At 45.6% G+C, this 18,645-nt stretch overlaps 1 protein-coding gene across 1 annotated transcript in view; it reads left to right on the top strand.

Annotated features, from left to right (window-relative positions):
- The window catches only part of LOC146821545 (uncharacterized), a 190,043-nt gene that overhangs the window by 145,443 nt on the left and 25,955 nt on the right, over positions 1 to 18,645 (top strand). Inside the window, exons 3-5 of the mRNA XM_085612535.1 lie at positions 1,227 to 1,340; positions 5,003 to 5,147; positions 9,597 to 9,745. Coding sequence (XP_085468661.1) covers positions 1,227 to 1,340; positions 5,003 to 5,147; positions 9,597 to 9,745 — 408 coding nt within the window. The remainder of the gene's footprint in view (positions 1 to 1,226; positions 1,341 to 5,002; positions 5,148 to 9,596; positions 9,746 to 18,645) is intronic.

Genomic DNA, 18,645 nt, shown 5'->3' on the forward strand with positions numbered 1-18,645 from the left:
GTGTCCATTTTGTTGTGCTTTCACTGCGTTACTGTGTGTGTTATGTATAAATACTTTACACATTGCCTCTGACATAAGCCTGACTGCTCGTGCCAAGCTACCAAGGGGGTGAGCTGGGGTTATCTTAGCTGTGTAATCCCCTTACCCTGGCTAGAAGGTAGGGTCCCTACTTGGAGAGGTGTATACCACTGCCAACTAAACACTTATCCATGGCAAGTTGGTACTGTACTCTAAGGTGACACTCTTGCATCTGCAGAACATACTCCTCTTTTCTTGGTGAGGAATAATGGGTTAGCCCGTGGAGTAGAGTAATCATTAGCTGATGATCAGTGGCTTAATTGAAGGTGTGAACAAAGCAAACACAAGGAGATAATGGACGGCGCACTGAAACTTTTCAGACACTCACCCCCAGTCACAGATCTGGGTTGAATCCATCATCGTTCTTTAGCTCACTTCGCCACCCCAGTTCGGAGCCAGCTATATGAAAATTAGTCTTGACCCTGTGCCTCATGGGAACAGTCCAGCCCGAATTGCCAAGCCAGGTCTTCCCTGGAGCGGAAACAAGCATTCTGGGACCGGTTTCAGGGTAACACCCCTCATCAGCTAGGCTAGCTTCAATCCAGTGGCAAAGTGAGCAAGGGACCCACGTCAGGGCGTTCCCTGCCAACTTAAAGTGAACAAAGCAACCACAAGGAGATGCTGGATGGAGCGCCGAAACATTTCAGACACTCACCCCACAGTCACAGATCTGGGTTGAATCCATCATCGTTTTTTAGCTCACTTTGCCACCCCATTTGTTTTTTCTCAGGTGGATGGTTAAAATGTGCTTTTTTATCATCTCAAAAAGACATTATTATCCTGAAAGTAACCAATATCTCAATACCTTCACTTGCCTCTCGTTTGCTGTTTGAACTAGGCTGTCTGGCTTCCAAGCAGCTCTTCCCAAAACCACCATCTTGTCTGGCCCAGAGACCAGTGGCGTAAAGTTATGATTGAGCCATTTGAAGATCTTGAAATTCTATAAAGCTGTTCTTTTTCCATAGGCAATCTATGTTGCAGCACCTCTTTTTGGGAGCTTTCTCCATTTAACCTGAACATTGGCATATGTGAGAGCTGTCTTTCTTGCAGATGCCTATAACCTAGGGTTATATATGAGATTACACACTTTGTTCTAGTTTTCTAACACATGTATTGTTGCTAATTCATTACTTTTGTTTTGACCTTAGAAACGAAAATGGATGGATGTATATAAAGCCAGATCTATTCCCAATCTGGTTTTACCTTGTGTGGATGCTCAACAACGCTCTCAACATTGGCTGGCTTTTTCTGTGGGATCGAGAGTAAGTCTAAACTGTGATATATCTAAAGGAGGATTCACCATTTAAAGTCATAATATAGCAAAAAAGGCTATGAAATGTTCTCAACCAGAGAAACTGAGATATCTCTTGCAGAAGAGGATTCAAACGTTGAGGGTGGTCAGTGGAGCTCTGGTGAGGATGAGCTGCCCCTATCGATTACTGCCATCCTATACAATGTGCCAAATACTTACCATCATCTTTGTTACTCTGCTGAACCCCTGTGCTCTATTACCTACCACCTTAGGTGTGTATAGTTCCCACTAAGCACCGCTTGACATACACTTGGGCCTCCAGGAATCATATCACTACACCAGCGTCAGCCAGAAACAAGTACAATGCTCCGCTGCCAACATTGAGGAGGAAACGGCAAGCCCGACTCTCCGCAGAGTCCCTCTCTCCACGCTTACCTTGCCAGACCAGGATAAAGAAAGCAAGAAAGAAAAAGCTAGATAGGTTTACTAGGCTTATCTGAGTCTCATGAGTAACATCCTCTGGAGGAGCAGGTAAAACAGCAGGGTGTTGTGGGGCCTCCATGGCCCCAGATAAGAGGGAGGACTTTAGGGGAAGAACAGAGAATTGTGTAGGGAGTTTTTTTTTTTTTTCTTTTGCTTGGTGAAATGGTGCCTTGAGGCACACAAACATTTGGAAATGATTCGGACTGGAAAGAATTGACAACTGACACATTGTGGAGGCTTGTGGTGAGCTGGGTAGGTGGAGAGGGGAGGGAGACTGGGGGATCAACTGACACTGAAGGGAAAGATTGAATGGAAAGTTTGTAGATGGCGCTTATAACATTTTGGTGGTAACTCCTGGGATCTTTTTGATGCGCATCACTTTGAGATTGTAAGCAGAGTGACCAAAGCCATGCAGGTGAATGTATTCGCTCTGGGGTGGTGGAGGAGAGGCGCTGTATCGCCATTCACCTACCCTCAAATACAAACCTACACCACAAAATATAAATCTGCAGTTTCTCAAAATACATGTGAAATTGTGTATATGTTTTCCCCATAACACAGCAAAGCAGAACCTAAAGCAGAAATTAAACAGTTCCTGGTTATCTGGAGTAGATAAGAGTGACGGTCACAAAATTAACTCTGACTTCAACACTTAGCCCAAGTCTCTGAGACTCGTGACCTGGACTCGAGTTCCCAGCAATGCTCGTTTAAACGGATAGGCGACTCCCCTCGAAAACACAGTTTACTGAATGAAGTTTGCATTAAGAAAGATAGGGATGGGTGGAAATGATGCTGCCTCGGGTGGCATCGGCCGATGTGTCATCATAATTGGCTTACATGATTTTGATAGCACATTATTCGTGCAGCTGCTGAGCGATGCATGTGGTCCCCGAGGGAATGAAAAGGAAAAACATCAATGGAGTCTTCAATGTTTACCTGCTTTTGGGTGAGGAATTGGATTTTGTGCAGTAGCGTGTGCTTAGCCATACACACAGCTTCTTTGCGTAGTGACCAGGAAGCAGGGGATTAAGCCCCTTCTTGCACGCGGCTCAGTGGCCTGCTGGATGCTGGCTCATGGTGAGAGCAGACCCCGTGGCAGATGCTAGGAGGTCGGGATGCTGAGGCAAAACAGAGAATAACACAAAATGCCCTGGACTACCATGAGAGAAGATGGCAAGGGTGAAGCTCCACTTCGGCAAGGAATAGAGGGGGGCAGATTTTGCCCTCCTAGACACTGTGAAAGGCAGTATAAAGGATTTGTTTCAGGGAACATACACACTTTCTTACCAAAAGTGATGAGGTCTCTGAGAAATCTTTAAGGCTTGCTCAAACACTCAAGGAAGATGGCTGCCAACCGGTTCCTCTCTGCATCGGTACAGAGGGAGCTTGGATGTGCAGATCTATTGATGTTATTAACAAAGAGTGGTCAGATAAGCTTAGAGGAGGCTCCCCAGCTAAACATCCTTAGAATACAGCCAAGGTAGTGATCCTGGGGGCCATGCTTAGTGTTACTAGTCATAGTGGTCAAGAAGCTCGCTGGCAAAAGGAAAACACATGTATACAACTTTCAAATCTAGAGCTTGAGTATGGGTTTTTGATCCGCTCGCCTGTGCCTGGATGAGGAAAAGGAGATTTACAAACATTAAGTGGTCAGATGTTGTTTGCATTAAAGCAGCTCGAAGACAGTATTGCAAGGGTGTATCATAAGCACTCAGAGTTTGAGCATAGTCAGTAGGTGAGACATTGGCCCTTAATATTAGCGAAAAGGCCAACACAAATATAATATTAGAGTATATAATAACGTTGGCATGATGATAAAACAAATTTGTGGGAATTTTACATGTCTTTTGGGAATTTTATTCTCAACTTAATTATGAAGATTCCGACTGTTCTGTTGAGTATCCTAGGCCATTCTGGCTGGGGCTAAAATGCCTCTTTATGAAGAACTCCCTACTAAATTTGAACAACCCTTAACATTGGGGGAGAAAATCATGGGAATAAAAGGTCAACTTGGAAGTAAGTCCATTGGTTCAAAATTAGTTCCATCTGAATTTTTAATGGCATGTTAGCCAATTTTTCCTTGATAAAATCAATGGGTTTTTTGAGCAATTAAAGGTCCCTTTATCAAAAATGTAAATAAACATAGTGATATTCCTGGAGAAAAATAAACACACCAGGAAATATCCTTCTTACGACCTAATATCCTATGATTAACACTGGTGTTTTTGAAAGTCTTGAGTAATCATTTGGCTGGGATAATCTATCAATTGGTTTCCTCATGCAGCATGGATTTATCCCTAGTAGATATTCCACTGTTCATATGAATATGGCCATCTCGTTTTTTGATGTAGCAGACAGCAATTAGAGGTAGGGATGGGATCATCCTAGGAAATACCAAGAATGCATTCAATCGGGTCGCCCGTTGGCTTTCAGTAGTCAAGTTGGGGGTTCAGTGTTAGATTTTTAAAGGCTCATTCAAATTCTCAATGAAAAATGTGTTTATAACTCTTCCCTTTTTTCAAGTCATGTGGAAAAAGCAAGCAGAATCCTACCAGCCTTTGCTTAATAGTAGTGAGAGGAAAATTACAGATCACATTGCATCCTTTTCTTCCGACTGGCTATCTCGGTGTTGGGACACTCCATCACCACCCCCTTCTATTATTGATTCAAGAAAGCTATCAAAAATGACTGCCCACCTTTTGACCCTCTGTCATCCTCTGACACCCAAAGACATCTGTATCTGGTGGCATGTAGACACTTTATACACCTCACCGCCAAGACACAATACTGCCGCTTTTAGGGAGAAGGAGGCATCTATATTGATCTGCAGGACTGCCACTCTTTTATTCTGACAATACCAGCACTTATCAGCAGATCTGCTGAATTTTCATTGGGACAGTACCAGTTCTTCTCAGCAGAGGTGCTCTTATGACCAAGTAGCTGAACTTCTGGCCCATAGTGTAGTGCCTTTGATGGAACAGTAGCAGCACGTCGCAGCTCTTAAACACTGTACCTCTGACTAATTCTGTTAATTTTGCCTATATAGGGAAAATGTCTCCGTATCTCCATGCACCTATTGTTCCACTTCTTCTTTTTTTTTTTTTTATAAATCTGTTTTGTATTGATTTTACACAACCATTCAAATAAACAACAAAACATGATACGATATTTCCACTTCTTCTTTTACAGGTATATCATTCCAGCCCTGGTGTTCCTGGCATTCATTGCCTTCACAAACTACTGTGTCCTCATCATCTCTTACCGCGCACTGTACATTAATGGCTTATGGCTGCAGAAGTCTAGAAAAATAGACCTTTGGCTCATCCGGATTCTCGTAAGTTCCTCTTTATTGTTAATATCAGGATTGTGTGCAGTACCACACCATTAGCTACTTCACAGAGATCTGTTGAATAAAATGAAAGCAAACAAACAAAAAAATAAACAGAATAAAATGCGCAGGTGCCCAATTTTTTCTTATGGTCCATTGCTGAATGCCAGGGTTGCCATTACTAAGGAAGCTTAGTCTTTAATCCACCCCATGCGTCTTTCCTCCACCACTCTACACTTCTTGTTTCTTTATCTCACTTTTTGGACCTCGCCCACAGGCAGCTTTTAGGAGTATGTTGTCAAAAAGACATATTGTGCCCTACATTAGTACTTTTTTGTGCCAGCCTGTTTCTTGGCACAGACTTTCTTTCTTGGCAGTCTCATTTGCTTGCTTCTTATTCTGTGGCTTTCCTCCTCCTTGTGTTTTTCCCTCCTCTGGAGCACAGTTTCTTTACCAATCTTTTAATTGGATGGCTTTTATCCTTCCACTGCTTACATATAGGGAACTACTTGTTGCTGTCTTTCATCACTTTAAGGGATTGCAGGCATTTTCTTTTGCACTCTCTTCCTCATGTGCTGCTTCCACCTAATTGCTCACTCCACCCCATATGCACCGTGTTACTCCCTCCTCAGCCTTCCTGTATAGTTGCTTTATCTTTTCTTTTTTTACATTTATTGCGCCCTCTCACCTCAGGCTCCTACCTTGATCATGCAACCCCCCCCCCCCAATCTGATGTTGCCCACGCCTCTGTGTTTCACCCATTGTGTTCATTTAAGAAATGCTTAAAAAATATATTTTGGGGTGCTCAGCTGCTTCAATTTGTTGCCAGACTACTCCTTTTTTATGTTTGTGTACATTTGACTTTCTTTATATTTACTGCTCCACGATTGGCGTCCGTCGTCTTGGAACGGTGAGTAAAAACTAAATGGATGCTGAACGATGCCATATGTGAATGGTGGTGAAGCATGCAGGCATTTAACACAGCATGCCTAGTCGACTTGGCATCATGATGCATATGCCCACAAGTGTGATGACATATGCCTATGTTGACTTTTGTTTTGTTTTTATTCTTTCCTCTTTTTGCCATATGCTGCTTAGCCAATTGGTTTGCTGAAGGCTAGACCTATTGACTTTGCCATAATTGTTTTTTTAATTTATTTCTGCTTTCCCTGTTAATCGCTGTTTTCTTGTGTTTCTCTTCCTCCTCCTTTCTCCTGTTACTGCATTTCTCTCTCTTGCTTTGGGTCAAAGTCTGATGATAAAAAATCCGTATCGGTCCGCGACCACTGGCACAAATTAAACGACAGAACAACAGTTGAATAAGGACGTTGGCAGAAAGTGGTCTGAATTTTGGGAGTTATTTCCTGTCTATCATTTCTCAGTTGTATTCAGAGTTTAGGTGCCTCTTAAAGCTATCGTAGCATGATTGTGCCTGGAGGTGTAGGCTCACTTGAAATACTTCACATTTTTGGTGTAAATTTTTATGGTAACATCAAAAACTAACTATCGTATCGTGCTTATTTTCTGGCATGGATGCTGGATTGTGACAAAGAAAATGTTTAGACATATTTAAAGATACCCCTTGGGCACCTCCCAAGGGGCAAAATAATGCTTTCTGTTAGTTGTCAGTTTGAGTACTATAGGTTTTGCTTGAATGTTACCCTTTAGGGCCCCTATTGTGCTTCGGGGCAAATAGGTAAAACTAGGTAACATACATTTTTGGGTGGTGATGAAGTAAAGTCTCTAAAACATGTGTAGATTGGTCTATGTTGTGCATGCTCAGAAACCATGCACGCCACGGGCACTCGAGTGTGAAGAATTAAAACCAAACGCACAACATTGAGGAACGCAACGCTTATAGAATTTGCAGAACAGAAAGCAGCTACAAGAATAGGCCAAAAGTTATTACCACTCAGCGCCTTATCTGTAGAGGGTGAATACTACTGTTGGCTGGTGTAAGCTGGCTATAGTCATAGAGGTGCAAGCCTTTTCAGTTGTACAACTGGAAGGGAGAGGACATACAAGCTTTCCCCCTATAATAGCTGTATAATCTCCATAGCCAAAAAGCTGTATAGTCTCTATCGTCTGTGCATGGTGAGGTACACGTGTTGTGTGTGGGCTGGACAGACTATGCATGGTTATTGGTGTCTATATAGGAGACAATGTGGTGAGCCTACAGACGTTGACAACCAGTAACGGCTGCTACCGACTAGGGGTGGTGGGGCAGGGGAAGGAGAGGGGGAGGAATCATAAAAAAAAGAAGCACTTACCTCTTTGCCGCTGGCCGCCGCCTCTTCTGCTCCATCCTCCTCTCAGCAGGAAACACACATCCTTCCAGAATCCCCTGACCAATCACAACGCTGCCTTTGCAGCTTTGTAATTGGTCTGAGCGCTGTGGTTTGGCCCTTAGACAGGGGCTGACAGGCTGAGCATGTTCTCCACCCAGGCTGAAATACAGCCAGCATGAATAACATGCAGAGTGCGCATGACGCTTTGGTCAGCAGTCTCACTTTAGGTGATGCCACCATTCCTCCCCCAGTGCCCACCTGACTTCAGCTGCAAGCTGAATACAAAAAACAAAATGATAATAACGAACGTTATTATCATTTTATTTTTTGAATTCAGGTTGCAGCTTAAGCAGTGGGGCGACGCTCCCCCGCCTTAGCCGAGAAGCCACCACTGTTGACAACCAGTTTCCCTGAACCAAAAATCTAAGAGATGACTGGTAGGTTGAGGAAATCTACATCAATCCCTGCATATCCAGTTTCTTCCTCCCCTGTACTTACACTGCTCCCTCATTACCACTCAGGGCCTGCTTTTAAGGCCGAAGGTGAAACTGGTGTAGAGTTTTTCCCAGATGAGACTGATACTCCGAGGTTCAGCATCCCCAGGGCCAAATTCCAGAGTGAATCTGAGGTTTGACCCTTGTAATGACAATACAAGGGGATTTCCACCAGTTTTTCACCCATTCTGTTTTCTGTTTGTTTCTGTACACATTTAATCATGTATTTCCAGCCGAAATGTGCGCGGATAAAGCAAAATTAAAGTACGTTTCAATTTCACAACGTGTAACTCCAGTGCTAGTATGTTTCTGTCTGCATCAGAATTACAGTGAAGACCCTAATGAGGACCTTACTATGGGCCTTATTATGAGTTTGACTGACTGGCCACCGTAGGACTGAGTCTGCCCCCGCTAGCAGTCCTCGACACTGGGGGTCTAAAGACCGATGTATTACGAGTTAACGGCGGGGCCAACGGTGACGAGGCGGGGATCTTGCAGAGTTGGTAAGTACTTTTCACAAATATCTTGATGCCCGTGTGTGCATTTCGACTGCAGATATATTGGATGCACACATATGGATGATATATGTGGAAAAATACAATATACGGTGGTTCTGTTATTCTATTCAGTGTTTGATAGAAGGCTTTTTTATATCTCCCCATGAGTGAAGTATACATAAAGAACCTATACAATTGTACAGAAAGCTGTAATGCCACTAGTGAATGAGGTCTCAAACAAGGCTGATATAATTCTCTAAATAATAGGATTGCTAGCCAGCCAACTCTATTGGAAAACTTCAATATCCAAAATAAACTAACTTACCCCGCAGGAAAGTTTATCCTGTTTAGGAAAAGAGAGGACTGGATGGAAAATTGAACTCAGAATTTCAAATCCCAAATGCAGCTTTCTTAAGTTACTAAACATCAGCCCACACTGAGTAATACATTCAGCAAAGAATCATACTGTGTAGCTGTTGGACTCCTTAAAAAAATGCAAAACTTGAATGTGATTACTCACTGTGCTGTCTTCTCAAGCTAATCTCGCTCAGATGGTAGAAAAGGGCCACATACCACAAGAACGTAAGGGATTTGTTACTGCACATGCATTGTTTGTTTTAAATCACAAAAACGATGTAGATCATTCGATATTCTTCTTCAGTGACCTCTCCACATTTTCCAGTTTGACACCGTTCCATGAGAAATGGCTTGTAAATGCTCTTTGGTAGCAATAAGTCTTCATCAAGTGTCTTATGTTTGGTTTCAGGGATTGTCATCCCTCTCTGTTTGGGGAAACTCCACTACCACATTTCAGAGTTAGATGTTCCAAAAGGATACTGGACTGAAGGATAAATTCTGTACATTAAAGTATTTTCATGGCGCATTCTCATTTCTTCAAAAGATGAATTCCACATGAGCTCCTTCCACTAAGTGCTTAAATGTGTCGCCTTGTTGCTTATTATGAGATGACTGTAATACATTTTGTGTTTCAATAAAAAAAAGGAGAGGACTCAGTGCATCGTTTATTAGGGGCTCCCTAGGTACTGGTGCAGTAAGTTATTTCAACTAGGCATTGGATCTCCAGAGATTCATGCAAACGAGAATGAATACATAGGAAAAAATGACCCTTTTTGTCTTAATGTTATTCCTACTTTTAAGATCTTTATTATTCTGTAGGTCCATAATGGAATCGCAGTTTATGCTACTTGGACAACTATAGCCACACTTTTGAACTTTTCCGTTGTGTTAACGTACAGTGGAGATGTGGCCAACGGGACTTCGACTACGGTGGCATTAGCAATTTTATCCTTCGAGGTTGTTTTATGGTATGTGAAGTCAATATATTTAATAAAAATATACAGCTTTCATTTGATTATTACACTCTTCAAATTAAGGAAACATTTCCTGAGGCAGAAATTGCACTTGTGTTTCCTAATGCTTTGAGGGATTTTTTGTAACCCAGAGGCTCTGTGACAAGCTGCATTCTCCATCAACTGTTGTTTTATTTAAATATATTGGGCCATGTAAAAAGTTGATAATCTACCACTGTATGGTTAGCCCTACATTTGGAGTAGATTTCTGACTTTCAGGAGATTAAGAAGAATCCTAGGCTTGTTCGTATAAATGTATGTCAGTTGTTGATTACCAAGCATTAATCCAATTTTTCCGAATTAATTCATTCTTATTTCCGACAAGTCTGAAAATTTGAGAGTGCAACTTATTCAGTAATGTAGCCTTAAACAAATCTCTAGTAGGGAGAGTATTTTCTACTCTGTAAGTTTTCTGTGAAATATGTGTGTGTTACTTGTTGGAGTGGACTTCAATTCTGGCAGCTACCAAAAGGCATAGGGTCCCTGATGAATCTGCTTCCCTGTTACCTGGGGAACATGCAGTGGTGTCTGCGGACATACTGGGACTTATTTATAAGTCACTTTTAATATGGGAAAAAGTGATGTACTGGCAGCACAAGGGGTTTGTAAAAAGGCCCCAGAGTGTATGTGGAGCGATGCTGCTGCCTCCAAGCAGAAGAAGGAATTTCTGGGTCTTTTCCCCACGACAACTCCTTTAAAAGGAGATTCGAAAGTACTTTTTATGAGTTTTATCGTGTCAGTAGAAACAAAGAATCAGCCAACAGGGTGGCTTCAAACATCTGCAAAGAAATAGACCGAGACAATAGTTTACTCTTTCAAACTCACTCTGTATGTATGTTAAATATATAGCGTTATATGTTTTAATACATTTAAAATGACCATTTATTTAACACCCAGTACAAATAAGTGTTTTTGGAACTTAATTGTTAATTGCTTCAGCCTAACTTAGTTGCACCCATGTTATCAACCTTAGAAGAATGAAACATTGGTGAAAAACCTATGTTAATGTTTATCCTTGAGGCTTACAGGCAGCTGTTTGTAGCTAACACATAACCCTCAGAGCTATTTTACGACGATTATGATTGGGTTCCACATAATAGCTATCAGCAGGCACATAATTCAGCCACACAATTTCATGTTGCAAATCTCATAACATATATTACACAAAGTCTCTTTTAGGCCAACAGAGCCAGATCAATTTTCTGCACACAAGTTTTCTCGGAGACAGACTTAGTAAAAAATAATGTACATAATTACTGGCCATTGGTGTGCTGGTGTTGACTTCATACCTGACAACTCACACAGTGCCACCGTGTGAACTTTTACGGGATTTCGGCTTCTTTCACACGGTCACCTAGTGAGGACAATGTGATTTGGAATGCTCTTGTAGGGAGTGTTTCCAACTCACATTGTGTTCAAGGCTGAGCTGATGTCCATCGAGGCTTTACAACCTTCCCAAGACGTCAGTGTCAGCCTTTGAAACTTCAGATTGTTATTTTAGGAGGGTCACTCTAACTCACGGGCAGTGCTCAAAGCCCCATTCCCTGCCTTGATAGCCACACCCCCTCAGAAGCACTTTCAGATCTTGTAAGGTAGTGGATTTAAGGTCTCGCCCCGTCCTGGTGCCCTCATTGCACACGGTGGGTTGTTGCTCACTGACAGGTCTGTGGCTCTCTTCCTTCTGACTCTGCTCTCTCTTGACTCTAGCCTGCCTGGCTTCACTTGCTATTCACCCCTGCCATTTTCTACAACCTGAAATTTGTGAGTTCCCAGACTACATATTTTTCATTCAGCATTGTGTCACCTTCTCTTTTCCATCAGAGATGGTCACTTACTACTTCACTCCAAAGAGTGAATTGATGTGTGTTTTCAGGGTGCAAAAATTCCTGTGATATGTTTGTGAAAATGCACAAACACACAAGTTTGTACACATTTGTTGCCTTGTGTCTCTAGCACCCTTTCTACCCAAAACCTACATCTGTGACTGGAAAATCTGCCATGTTGGAGGACACTCCACCCCATTGCAATTTATGGCCCTAAACGTATCCAATTTTTGATTCTGTGAATCAGAAAGTGTAACTTACTATCATAAAGGCATATTATTTCTCCTATGTCCCTTTTTTGCAGATTGAGGCCATAACGTACCCTTTTCTGACGGGAAATTTGACGTATGGTTGGATGGAAGTTTGCTGGTGTCCTCGGTGTTTGCGATATGTGATGCATTTTAACAACGTTCTCCCATGTCCACAGTCTAAAACCCAGAGGTTGAAGAGGGCGAGATCGGAGGGGTACAAAGTGCCCATACTTTTTTTAACTTATGAAAAACCGTTCCCCTACTTTTTGTGAAAAGACAGCTGTCCCGGGGCGGTTAATTCCAGATAGCTTAAATGCTTAAGCTGAAGTTTCATTCAGTGAGTCTCCTGTGCTGTGAAACCGAAGCCAGGCATACTGCCCACAAGCATCTTCAACCTCTACATTCACCCCTTGTGGCTCTACTCACAGGTAACAGCATCAAAATCCATTAATCAGTTCATCATTATGCTGACGGTGCGCAAGTGTACAGATATTCAACACTTCAGACACTGCCTAAAGCTTATCCAGACAAGGATTTCCAGCATCCACCCGAAGATCATACCAGCCAAGAAATAATTTATGCTGTTTGCCTAGAACAAAAAGCAAAAACTAGCACAAACTTGGCTCAATGACATGAACCTTGACAGCGTAAACCCCAACTGTTAATCAATGCCTTCACCAGGATTTACCCTGCACACCACCCTCACCCTCAAGCAACACATTGCCATGAAGCCAAAGACAGCCTGATGCCATCTCTTTCAAAGAAAGTAAAACTGTTTCTTTGATCAAGCCTTCCTACACTCACATCTGGATAGTGGTGAATGCCCTGCGGCATGGCCTCCCAAACTGCACAATGCCCCCCCCCACCCTCCTATTAAGGTCATCCTATGCTCTGTAGGACTTCTCATCCAGGCCCTGAAGAAAAACACATATGCTCAAATCGTCCCTACCGTAATGGAAATAGATTGGCCACCCCTCGTCAGCCAACACCATGTTTAAAACCAGCTGCTTCTTTTACAAACAAACATCACATCCACCCCTGCTTATCTTGCAGACAGGATCTCTGGTGGCTCTCGCCACACCCGCAGCCAGGGCATCATGAGACTGCAGACTAAGAATTACAAAGAAAAAAACAAGGCAGCAGGCTTTTTCCATCTATGCACCCGGGATATAGAAGAACATCCCAGTATCCATCAAGAGTGCACCAATGCTGATCTAGTTTAGGAAAGAGGTGAAGTTGCAACCCTCTGAAGAACATTACAACACAGTAACTGTACTCTTCTGCTCCAAGTAGCCCGCTACCTCTCCTAATACTCGTTGACTGTATGCTTGCCTTTGACCATGTAAAGCACTCCAATGCCTTTTTGGCTAGGTCTGTGCTATACAAATACCACACACATACATACAGAAGTACATACCTATCTTCTCAGTGTTTATGCTTATTTCACTCCCTGAATAGCATGCAACAGAATGTCCCATTCCTCTAAAATTAGATAAGTGGTTTTTAGCCATTATGATTTGTAAGTAGACCATTAGAACTAATCACCTCCTCATAGCAAGGTTTGGATTCTCAGCGAATCAATATCTCCCAGTCACAAACATGTCTTGCATGGTACTCCAAGGAAATGACCCCTAAGGAAAGCATAGTTTTGCTACTGGCCCTTCTGGATGGGAATATGGCTGTTGCCCACTGACTCACAACTTACTGGTGAGTGGCATACTGCATGACCGCCACATATTCTGACTGTCCTACAACTATAACTGAAAGGCCTATGATAAGAAATGAACTGCTTACTATTTAGAAGCCTCAATGCGATGCAGACCCCGTTCCAGGCACCAACAACGCCGGACTGACCAACTAGCCTTCTGGAATTTTCTGGTCCCCAATTACCAGCCGCACCAGTTGTGATAAACTGTGAATTGCCCAGAAACCCTGGAAACCTACCAGGCTAGAGAAAGAGCTTACCTGGCAGAACAATACACTTTTGTTCCTCTCTGTACGCTTGGAACAAGGGGAAAGGCTTCATCCAGGATTGCCCTAGAATCTATTGCTTTCAAACCTAAATCTGATCTCCAAATAAATCTCAGAAGAGGTGTAATTAAATGATTTCTAAAAAGGTCATCCCAAAACTGTTATCAAACAGTGATCATGCCATGGAATACTTGATGATCAAGGTACAAGCCACTGAACTCCGGAATGTAATGCAACTTCTTTTCACAAACAACGTAGGATACTCTCTGGAAATATTTTGATCTCAACACAAACTGGCAGGTTAGATAGTAGTGGTGAGATTCTTATTCCTTATTTCTCCGTTGTGTATTTAGTAATGAAATATAAGATTTTACTCATCCAGAGAACAACAGAGATCCTGGTGTGGTTCATGGTTAGGTTTATTCAGCGTAAAATAGCCAGCAGGAATTACAGGTAATTTGTGTTTTCAGAGATCCATTTTCCACCCATTCGGTCACCGCAATCTCTTATCCCTCCACCACCCGCCACCACCTTACCTTATTTTCTGATCATGGATTGAATATTAATATGGGAACAGAGGGCAAACAAAGCTCTGCTGTTGCAGTTCTCCATCTTAATATGTCACCAGTTGAGTTTTGCCCCCCTCCCCCCCCCCGAACTACAAGACGAATTACCTCAGAAGCCATGCACGTGCTCTATGTTATGGGAAATGTACATCAATACAGTGGGGAAGGTGCCAAAAGCAAATTATGCTGACCAAAGCATTGGTGGAGCTTCCAGCTTATGATGCCTATTAAAAGCCCAGGCTGTATTGGCAAAGGGTAAGAATCATCAATACACCAACATATTGCTCATACCCTTCCCAGGAGGATGGACTACATTGGGAGGAGACAATCAAGGAGACATAGAAGAAGGGAAGAATTATGGCAACATAACATCTGTGAAGCCAAATAAACTAACTAAACCCTAATCAGACCTATAGTACTTTAGAGGGCAAGCCTCAGACACAGCCATGCAAAGCAAGGTACCAACGCTAACTAAAATTAAAATAAGTATTAAATACTCGAAAGAATGAGGAGGAGCCTAGCGCGCAACCAAGATGGCTGCGTAGGTGCGAGGCTCCCGAGGACCTCCGCAACCTCCTACATTTATCCTGAATTCATCCTGCCTCGATTGAGGGGACTGTGTTGGTGAGCCTGAGCTGAGGTGGAACCCGTTTTCCGTTCTCGAATTGGACCCCGGGTGCCGGAGTGAGCACCGATTGAGGTTTGCGGCCTTCTTCTCGCCGAACCCCGGATTTGCATTGGGGGGTGACCCAGTGGCAAAGTGAACAACAACGGCGGGCCGGGCCTGGCGAGTCGCGTACCCCGCACTTTCGCTTTCGCTTTCTCGCCGTTTCTGCAAGTGAGATCGCGGAGCCTTTTGTGTTGGTGTGGCCTCGCTGGGGGACCCGGCCTGCCTGCCTGCTGTGGCCCACCCCGCCGATCTGGGGTGGCCCCCCCGGAGCTTGTGGCCCTGATTGCCTTCCCTCTACGACGTTGCTGGCTCGATTGTGGGACCAGCGGCGATGGCCACGAAACAAGATGGGGATCGGTCAAAGACCAAGTCGACCCGACGTGGCACCGTCCATCCGGCCAACAGCATGGACCGCTATACCCTCCAGAGGGGATCTCCCGGCGGACCGCACAAGTCCCCTGAGGGCCCCTCTGATGCCCCGGACTTGCCCACGGATCTGACTCTCCACGACGTCATGGGCGCCATTTCTGAGATGAAGGCCTCGGTGGGCCAGCGGTTCGACACCCTGGCACAGAAGATCGATGCGGTCCTTGTAGACGTTGGCCTGGTGAGGGCCGATCTTTCCAAGACCAACGATCGAGTTGACTCTTTGGCCCACACCGCATCGGGCCTTACGACTGAGGTGGCGGCACTACAACTGGAGGTACGCCGGCTAAGTCAGGCGAGCGCACTTATGGATCGGCGCCTCGAGGATTCCGAGAGTCGGGCCCGGAGGAATAACGTCCGCATCATCGGAGTGCCCGAGGGACGGGAGGAAGCGGCGGCGGATCTATTTGTGGAGGACCTGATTGCTACCCATCTCCAGCCTCGGGGCCTGAGTAAATTGTTTGCTGTGGAGAGGGCCCACAGGGTTCCCGGGGGAAGGCCGAAGGTCGGAGCCCCTCCGCGACCTCTCATTGCCCGGATTTTTAACTTTCGGGACAGAGACGCTATCCTGCAAGCTTCCAGACTACATGGGCCGGTTAAGTTGGACAATATGGAGGTGAACTTTTACCCTGATTTCACCCAGGCGGTCCAGAAGCAAAGACTGAGCTTCCTCGGCGTTAAACGCCGACTCCGGGACCTGAACTTAAAGTACGCCATGCTCTTCCCGGCCAAGCTGCGAGTGGAGGTGGATGGTCGCACGCACTTTTTTGATCGTCCCGAAGCGGCAGGGGACTGGCTGGACACTCTGTCTGGGGATCGTGATCGAGATGGCGGGGGGGGGGCGGCGGGAGGAGGCGGCCCACTGGATCGGGACTGAGGGGTCGATACTGGGCCTCACTCAGGACGAATACGATGCTACTTTCGATCGAGCGTCTGTCTTTGTACATTCCCCTCCCATGGAGGTTGTGTGGGGTCTAGAAGGGGTACTCTTTCCTCCTCTAGGGGGTCTAGTTAGTTTCTTTTATAGGGGCGACAAGCACACTGCAAGTTGGGGGGGCTGTCCGGGCTCATGCAGGGTGGGGGGAGTTTTGTTGGTATGGGTGGGTTGGGGTGGGGTGTTGTTCGTTTCCACCACAAGGCAAACGTATCTTTGTGTTATCTCTACAGTGCTCTCTGGGGGACGAGTGATGACTTCTGTTTATGATGGGGGGTAGGGGACTGAGTTTGTTGTCCTGGAATGTTAATGGACTGGGGGACAGGATAAAACGAGGTGTGGTCCTGCAGTTCTTGAAGCGAATTTCGCCCGATATAGATTTTCTGCAGGAGACGCACCTCATTGGCAATTCCTTTTGCGCTATGAATCGACGGGGCTACCGCCTTGTGGCCCATGCGGGCTTCACGTCCGGTTCAAGGGGTGTGGGCATTATGGTTAAAAACTCGCTCCCGTTGGAGATTGATGAGGTGCGCCATGACGATAGGGGACGTTACACGGTTTTGGTGGGCAGACTGGAGGGCAGAGCGATCGTTTTTGTGTCAGTATATGTCCCACCGGGGCTGCAGACGACCACCTTTGCGGACCTGGGGCGCCTCCTCCTTGGCCTTCCGGAGGGGATTCTAGTGGTGGGGGGGGATTTTAATGCTGTTGTTTCCGGAACTGTGGATCGTCACCCCCCTAAGGATCTCCCCCGGGCCCAAGAGTGGTTATCTGGCCTCTTGGATACCCTAGGGCTGGTGGATTGTTGGCGTCTAAAACATCCCACGCAGCTACAGTACACCTTCCATTCAGGGGCCCATGGTAGTCTCTCACGGCTAGATTATGTCCTGGTCCCTGCGGCTTATGTAGGGAGGGTGGGAGAAGTGCGCCATTTGGCACGGGGTATTTCGGACCACTCTCCGCTCTTGTTGCACTTTGATGTTTTGCCGAGGGGAGAGGGTAGAGTGGCCCCGATCAATCCCTGGTACCTGCGTGACCCCACCATTTGGGCAGAACTGATTAAATCCCTTAAGCGCTATTTTGACGAGAATGTGGGGTCTGTGTCTTCGGCGGTCTCACTGTGGGAGGCGTTTAAGAAGCCCTGTCCCTTATTTCCCACTCCCGGAGGCGCGAGCGGGAGGAGGTGACCCGTGTTGAAGCTGAGATAACCGAGTTGGAGGGGGATCTAGAACGTGGGGTGACGGAGGATAAATTACATGTTCTCCAACTCAAGCAAGCGGCCTATAAGGCCCTCGTCACGGAGGCGGCCAGGGGCCTCAGTAGGGAGCAACAGGGGAGACTGTATGATGTGGGTGATAAGGCTGGTAAATTGATTGCGTGGCTGGATAAAAAAGAGAGAGCGAGTCGTGTTGTCCCGTTGATTGAGAAAATGAATGGTGTATGTGTCACTGAACCGGAGGAAATTGTCTCCTGCTTCGCGGACTATTTCCGTGGGGTATATTCTCCAGTGTCTTCCCGCTCTGAAGAGGATTCCCATGCCCTGCTCAGAGATATCGCGCTGCCTTCCCTTTCTGAGGAGGACAGAGTGTTGTTGGACGCCGCTCCAACCTCCGAAGAAATTGCCCTCGCCATACGCTCGGTCGCTTCCGGCAAGGCCATGGGTCCTAATGGTCTTCCCATCGAGTTGTATAAGCTGCGACCGGATACGCTGGCGCCGCATCTCCGTGCTATGTTCCTTGCGGCCCACTCGGTGGGTTCCCTCCCGCTAGACCAGCGTCTGGCTACCATCGTGGTTATCCACAAGGAGGGGAGGCCTCGGGACCTGGTCACATCCTATCGACCCATTTCGTTATTGAATGCGGAGCCCAAAATTCTCGCCAAGGTTCTGGCCAATCGGCTGGTCGGCGTGGTGTGTGACTTGGTCCACCAGGACCAGTCCGGCTTTATCCCCCATCGTAACACAGCGCTTAACCTGCGGCGTTTGCATGGGGTGCTCGCACGTGTCCCGTTCATGCGGGAGCCGGCCATCTTGGCATCCTTGGACGCCACTATGGCGTTTGACACACTTGAATGGCCATATATTTGGGCGACGCTCGCGAAATTTGGGTTTGGCCCAGGGTTTATCAGCTGGGTTAAATTGTTGTACTCTGGCCCACTGGCGCAGGTGGTTGTGAACGGTAGAGTGTCGGCTCCGTTTGAGTTGGGCAGGGGCAC

The sequence above is a fragment of the Triturus cristatus genome, chromosome 6 (assembly GCF_964204655.1).
Source record: "Triturus cristatus chromosome 6, aTriCri1.1, whole genome shotgun sequence".
NCBI classification, from domain to species: Eukaryota; Metazoa; Chordata; class Amphibia; order Caudata; family Salamandridae; genus Triturus; species Triturus cristatus.